General features: G+C 59.3%; 1 protein-coding gene across 1 annotated transcript; it reads right to left on the reverse strand.

The window, feature by feature from the left end:
- Positions 1–3631: 3631 nt before the first annotated feature.
- LOC137453425 (trichohyalin-like) lies at positions 3632–6712 on the reverse strand. The gene has a single exon (XM_068162688.1). It carries the CDS (start codon positions 6710–6712, stop codon positions 3632–3634), a length of 3081 nt encoding a protein of 1026 aa, XP_068018789.1.
- Between the last annotated feature and the right edge of the window lie 487 nt (positions 6713–7199).

Below are 7199 nucleotides of genomic sequence, written 5' to 3' on the forward strand. Positions count from 1 at the left end.
TGTATGCCCCAGAGTCCTGCAGGAAAACCTCCACCAGCTCAGGTGAGGAAGATGCAGGAGCACACCCAGTGGCAATACAGCTTCCACTTCTCTCTTGCAATTCATGGTGTCAAGAGTCCAATCTTGACCTCTCTCACTAAAGCTGAGCTGCAGTTTGCCAAGCCTGGTTCTCCTCTCGAAGACAAACAAGCCTGGGGATGGCTTTTCACAGGCTCACAGGATGTGAGGGGTTGGAAGGGACCCAAAGAGATCTTCCAGTCCAACCCCCCTGCCAGAGCAGGAGCATAGAACCCAGCACAGGTCACACAGGGACACATCCAGACAGGGCTGCAAAGGCTCCACAGAAGGAGACTCCACAACCTCCCTGGGCAGCCTGCTCCAGGGCTCTGGGACCCTTACAGTCAAGAAGTTCTTCCTCATGTTGAGGTGGAACCTCCTGTGCTGCAGCTTACATCCATTGCTCCTTTGTCCTATCACAGGGAGCAAGTGAGCAGAGGCTGTCCCTGTCCCCTCCCTCCTGACCCCCAGCCCTCAGTTATTGATGAACATTTATTAGATCCCCTCTCAGTCTTCTCCAGTCTGAACAGCCCCAGGTCCCTCAGCCTCTCCTCCCCAGACAGTGCTCCAGTCCCCTGATCATCCTCCTTGCCCTCTGCTGGACTCTCTCCAGCAGATCCCTGTCTCCATTGAACTGGACAGCCCAAGAGGGTGAGCAGCAGCTTGCTGAGGAGCAGGCAAAGATCAGCACCACAGAGTGCAACAGCACAGGCATCAGTCAGCAGCCTCTGTGGCACCAAAGCCTTGCTGAAGCAAGGTGCTGAAAAGTTGGGTTCAAAGGCCAACTTCTTAAGTCCTGAAGGGTTTGAGGTTTGTTTTTTTTCCCCTCCTGATTTTTCTTCTCCTCTCTGGTCAGTTAGTACTGCACCAGAATAATGAAAGGAAGAAGCTTTCATGTTTGGGGGGAGAAATTATTTACTGAGGGAAAGGAGAAACCTTTGAAACCTTTGATCACAACCAGCTCTGGGTACCCAACACTCTTGCAGGGCTGCCTCTGCTTTGCCACCTGTGATAGTTTAAGGCCACACCAGGATTAAACACCCATGCATAAAGCAAAACTTCCACCTGCATGCACACACAGCTCACAGGATGTGAGGGGTTGGAAGGGATCTCTGGAGACATTCCAGTCCAACCCCCCTGCCAGGGCAGGAGCATAGAATCCAGCACAGGTCACACAGGAACACATCCAGACAGGGCTGCAAAGGCTCCACAGAAGGAGACTCCACAACCTCTCTGGGCAGCCTGCTCCAGGGCTCTGGGACCCTCACAGTCAAGAAGTTCTTCCTTAGGTTGAGCTGGAACCTCCTGTGCTGCAGTTTCCATCCATTGCCCCTTGTCCTATCCCAGGGCACAAGTGAGCAGAGGCTGTCCCTGTCCCTTCCTTCCTGAGCCCCAGCCCTCAGCTCTTGATAGACATTGATCAGATCCCTCTCAGCCTTCTCCTCTCCAGACTAAACAGCTCCAGGGCTCTCAGCCTCTCCTCCCCAGGCAGTGCTGCAGTCCCTTCAGCATCCTTGTAGCCCTCCCTTGGACTCTCTCCAGCAGATCTCTGTCCCTCCTGACCTGGGGAGCCCAGAGCTGGATGCAATATTCCAGGTGAGGTCTCACCAGGTCAGAGCAGAGGGGGAGGAGAACCTCCCTGATCTGCTGGACACACTCTTCCCAATGCCCCCCAGGACCCCATTGGCCTTCTTGTCCCCCAGGGCACATGCAGAACTTGTTCTCCACCAGCACTCCCAGGTCCCTCTCCACAGGGCTGCTCTCCAGCAGATCACCTCCCAGCCTGCGCTGCTGCAGTTTATTCTTCCTGCCCAGGTGCAGGACTCTGCACTTCTCCTTGTTGAGCCTCCTTGGGTTTCTCTGTGCCCAGCTCTCAGCCTGTCCCAAGTCTCACTGGAATGTCCATGTGAGCTCTGTGGGAGCAGAAGGAGCGATTTAGAGGATGCTGAAATGGAATTACATCATGCAGCCATTAGAAGGAAGGACTCTGCAGCTCCCAGAGAACCTGGCACAGCATTAAAAGCCTGTCAGGCTTGACTACCCAGCAAATGAAGGGGAGGAAGAGGAGAAAAACACCAAACCACAGCAAAAATACAGACCTGGAAAAGGATTTCTAGTGTGCTTTTGCAGTCCTCTTTGATCTAAAACATTAGTAGCACTCTGGCAATGCACCTCAGAGAAAAGAGTGGAAGGGTGGCCAGCAGGCTGAGCCCAGCAGTTTGCTTGTCCCCCACACCCAGAGGGGTCCTTACAGAATCCTCTCCTCTTCAATGACATCTCTGTTGTGATGTGTTTCACCGAGCCCTAGGTTCAAGCTCCAAGTACAAGGTTGGAGAAGCTCTGCAGAGCTGATCCTGAAAGCTTTTGCAATGGAAGTCACAACCAAGCACCACAGAATAGCATTCAGGTTGGAAGAGAGCCTCAGCATCACCAAGTCCAACCACTGACCCTACTCTACAAGGGTCACCCCTAAACCACAGCCCCAAGCATCACATCCAAACCACCTTTAAACATCTCCAGGCTTGGGGACTCCACCACCTCCCTGGGCAGCACATTCCAATCCTCTTGTCATGAGAAAATGTTTCCTATTCTCCAGTCTAACCCTACCCAGTGGCAGCTCGAGGCCATTCCCTCTTGTTCTGTCACTAATGACCTGTGATAATTAGCTGTGTTCCAACTTTCACCTTCAGCTGAAGTCTGTCTCAAGCTCCTGCTCAGAGACTCTTTTAGGGGAAAGGAGGAAGCTGCATTTCACAGAATCACAGAATCACCAAGGCTGGAGGAGACCTCAAAGATCATCAAGTCCAACCTCTCACCACAGACCTCTTGACTAAACCATGACACCAAATGCCACAACCAATCCCCTCTTGAACACCTCCAGGGATGATGACTCCACCACCTCCCTGGGCAGCACATCCCAAGGGACAATCTCTCTTGCTGGGAAGAATTTCTTCCTCACCTCCAGCCTAAACCTCCCCTGGCACAGCTTGAGACTGTGTCCTCTTGTTCTGCTGCTGGCTGCCTGCCTGGGAGAAGAGACCAACCCCCACCTGGCTCTAACCTCCCTTCAGGGAGTGGTACACAGCAAGAAGGTCTCCCCTGAGCCTCCTCTTCTCCAGGCTAAGCAACCCCAGCTCCCTCAGCCTCTCCTCACAGGGCTGTGCTCCAGACCCCTCCCCAGCTTTCTTGCCCTTCTCTGGACACCTTCCAGCATCTCAACATCTTTCCTAACCTGAGGAGCCCAGAACTGCACAGAGTAAGGACTACCCCTGGCCAAGGACCAGGGGAAGCTACCAGCTTCCCTCTTCCTACCTCCCCCATATCCCCCTGTACAAAAGGGACAAGAGAAAGGAGCAGAGAAGTTAGACTTAGCCAAGGCCAGCCAGAAGCACTTCATCTCTCCCAAGCAAAGCAGAACAGCCAGAGATCAGAAGAGAAGAGGGAAGAGTTGTTCTGGTACAGCTCCTCTTATTCAAGAATAATCTTTTGTTTCCTTTTCACACCCAAGAGTGATTTGTTCATATGCTTCCTACTTTTCTGCTCAACATCTCTAACTGAATTTTGAAGGCATAGCCTAAAACAACCACTGCCTCAGTCCCTGCTCAGGCTTGAGCCGCCGCCTCAGTCCCTGCTCAGGCTTTAGCCACCGCCTCAGTCCCTGCTCAGGCTTTAGCCGCCGCCTCAGCCCCTGCTCAGGCTTGAGCCGCCGCCTCAGTCCCTGTTCAGGCTTTAGCCACCGCCTCAGTCCCTGCTCAGGCTTTAGCCGCCGCCTCAGCCCCTGCTCAGGCTTTAGCCGTCGCCTCAGTCCCTGCTCAGGCTTGAGCCGCCGCCTCAGTCCCTGTTCAGGCTTTAGCCGCCGCCTCAGCCCCTGCTCAGGCTTTAGCCGCCGCCTCAGCCCCTGCTCAGGCTTTAGCCGCCGCCTCAGTCCCTGCTCAGGCTTTAGCCACCGCCTCAGTCCCTGCTCAGGCTTTAGCCGCCGCCTCAGCCCCTGCTCAGGCTTTAGCCGCCGCCTCAGCCCCAGCTCTGGCTTTAGCCGTCGCCTCAGTCCCTGCTCAGGCTTTAGCCGCCGCCTCAGCCCCTGCTCAGGCTTTAGCCGCCGCCTCAGCCCCAGCTCTGGCTTTAGCCACCGCCTCAGTCCCTGCTCAGGCTTTAGCCACCGCCTCAGCCCCTGCTCAGGCTTTAGCCGCCGCCTCAGCCCCTGCTCTGGCTTTAGCCGCCGCCTCAGCCCCTGCTCAGGCTTTAGCCGCCGCCTCAGCCCCTGCTCAGGCTTTAGCCGCCGCCTCAGCCCCTGCTCAGGCTTTAGCCGTCGCCTCAGTCCCTGCTCAGGCTTTAGCCGCCGCCTCAGCCCCTGCTCAGGCTTGAGCCGCCGCCTCAGCCCCTGCTCTGGCTTTAGCCGTCGCCTCAGCCCCTGCTCAGGCTTTAGCCGTCGCCTCAGCCCCTGCTCAGGCTTTAGCCGCCGCCTCAGTCCCTGCTCAGGCTTTAGCCGCCGCCTCAGCCCCGGCTCTGGCTTTAGCCGCCGCCTCAGCCCCTGCTCAGGCTTTAGCCGCCGCCTCAGCCCCTGCTCAGGCTTTAGCCGCCGCCTCAGCCCCTGCTCAGGCTTTAGCCACCGCCTCAGTCCCTGCTCAGGCTTTAGCCGCCGCCTCAGCCCCTGCTCAGGCTTTAGCCGCCGCCTCAGCCCCAGCTCTGGCTTTAGCCGCCGCCTCAGTCCCTGCTCAGGCTTTAGCCGCCGCCTCAGCCCCTGCTCAGGCTTTAGCCGCCGCCTCAGCCCCAGCTCTGGCTTTAGCCGCCGCCTCAGCCCCTGCTCAGGCTTTAGCCGCCGCCTCAGCTTCTGCTCTGGCTTTAGCCGCCGCCTCAGTCCCTGCTCAGGCTTTAGCCGCCGCCTCAGCCCCTGCTCTGGCTTTAGCCGCCGCCTCAGCCCCTGCTCAGGCTTTAGCCGCCGCCTCAGCCCCTGCTCTGGCTTTAGCCGCCGCCTCAGCCCCTGCTCAGGCTTTAGCCGTCGCCTCAGCCCCTGCTCAGGCTTTAGCCGCCGCCTCAGCCCCAGCTCTGGCTTTAGCCGCCGCCTCAGTCCCTGTTCAGGCTTTAGCCGCCGCCTCAGCCCCTGCTCAGGCTTTAGCCGCCGCCTCAGCCCCTGCTCAGGCTTTAGCCGCCGCCTCAGTCCCTGCTCAGGCTTTAGCCGCCGCCTCAGCCCCTGCTCTGGCTTTAGCCGCCGCCTCAGTCCCTGCTCAGGCTTTAGCCGCCGCCTCAGCCCCTGCTCAGGCTTTAGCCGCCGCCTCAGTCCCTGCTCAGGCTTTAGCCGCCGCCTCAGCCCCTGCTCAGGCTTTAGCCGCCGCCTCAGTCCCTGCTCAGGCTTTAGCCGCCGCCTCAGCCCCTGCTCAGGCTTTAGCCGCCGCCTCAGCCCCTGCTCAGGCTTTAGCCGCCGCCTCAGTCCCTGCTCAGGCTTTAGCCGCCGCCTCAGCCCCAGCTCTGGCTTTAGCCGCCGCCTCAGCTTCTGCTCTGGCTTTAGCCGCCGCCTCAGTCCCTGCTCAGGCTTTAGCCGCCGCCTCAGCCCCTGCTCTGGCTTTAGCCGCCGCCTCAGCCCCTGCTCTGGCTTTAGCCGCCGCCTCAGCCCCTGCTCAGGCTTTAGCCGTCGCCTCAGCCCCTGCTCAGGCTTTAGCCGCCGCCTCAGTCCCTGCTCAGGCTTTAGCCGCCGCCTCAGCCCCTGCTCAGGCTTGAGCCGCCGCCTCAGCTTCTGCTCTGGCTTTAGCCGCCGCCTCAGTCCCTGCTCAGGCTTTAGCCGCCGCCTCAGCCCCTGCTCTGGCTTTAGCCGCCGCCTCAGCCCCTGCTCTGGCTTTAGCCGCCGCCTCAGCCCCTGCTCAGGCTTTAGCCGCCGCCTCAGCCCCTGCTCTGGCTTTAGCCGCCACCTCAGCCCCTGCTCAGGCTTTAGCCGTCGCCTCAGCCCCTGCTCAGGCTTTAGCCGCCGCCTCAGTCCCTGCTCAGGCTTTAGCCGCCGCCTCAGCCCCTGCTCAGGCTTGAGCCGCCGCCTCAGCCCCAGCTCTGGCTTTAGCCACCGCCTCAGTCCCTGCTCAGGCTTTAGCCGCCGCCTCAGCCCCTGCTCAGGCTTGAGCCGCCGCCTCAGCCCCTGCTCAGGCTTGAGCCGCCGCCTCAGCCCCTGCTCAGGCTTTAGCCGTCGCCTCAGTCCCTGCTCAGGCTTTAGCCGCCGCCTCAGCCCCTGCTCAGGCTTGAGCCGCCGCCTCAGCCCCTGCTCAGGCTTTAGCCGTCGCCTCAGTCCCTGCTCAGGCTTTAGCCGCCGCCTCAGCCCCTGCTCAGGCTTGAGCCGCCGCCTCAGCCCCTGCTCTGGCTTTAGCCGCCGCCTCAGCCCCTGCTCAGGCTTTAGCCGTCGCCTCAGTCCCTGCTCAGGCTTTAGCCGCCGCCTCAGCCCCTGCTCAGGCTTTAGCCGCCGCCTCAGCCCCTGCTCAGGCTTGAGCCGCCGCCTCAGCCCCTGCTCAGGCTTTAGCCGTCGCCTCAGTCCCTGCTCAGGCTTGAGCCGCCGCCTCAGCCCCTGCTCTGGCTTCAGCCGTCGCCTCAGCCCCTGCTCTGGCTTGAGCCATTGCTTCAGCCCCTGCTCAGGCTTTAGCCACTGCCTCACCCTCTGCTCAGGCTTTAGCCACTGCTTCATCCCCTGCTCAGGCTTTAGCTACTTTTTCACTGTGAGGGTGCTGCAGCCCTGGAGCAGGCTGCCCAGAGAGGTTGTGGAGTCTCCTTCCCTGGAGACTTCCAAAACCCTTCTGGATGCAGTGCTGTGTGACCTGCCCTGGGTGCTCCTGCTCTGGTAGAGGGGTTGGACTGGATGATCTTCAGAGCTCCCTTCCAACCCCAACCTCTCTGTGCTGCTGCGATTCTCTGATGTTAGCCTGCATTCTTCACCTCACTTGGACCAAGCCAGCTTCACACCAGCATGGGCTCCAGCTCAGAGTCTCTGTCTCTGCTGTGCTTGTTCTGAGCCTTCATCACCAAGTTGGAGCGAGAGGAACCTCTGACACTTGTTTCAACCCTGATGGCTGTGCGCTGAACTTGAACAGCTTTGCTGCTTCTAATCCCCTCCACTGATTTCCAGGCATGTTTTTGAAACATTAAATGATTTAGATCCTTCCTTTGGAACAAAG

The sequence above is a fragment of the Melanerpes formicivorus genome, unplaced genomic scaffold (genome assembly GCF_026170545.1).
Source record: "Melanerpes formicivorus ecotype bairdi unplaced genomic scaffold, bMelFor1.0.p_v2 SCAF_66, whole genome shotgun sequence".
Taxonomy (NCBI): domain Eukaryota; kingdom Metazoa; phylum Chordata; class Aves; order Piciformes; family Picidae; genus Melanerpes; species Melanerpes formicivorus.

What these genes read in the sequence shown, in the direction of transcription:
- LOC137453425 (XM_068162688.1), bottom strand. Translation starts at nt 6,712, where the DNA reads ATGAAGCAGTGGCTAAAGCCTGAGCAGAGGGTGAGGCAGTGGCTAAAG.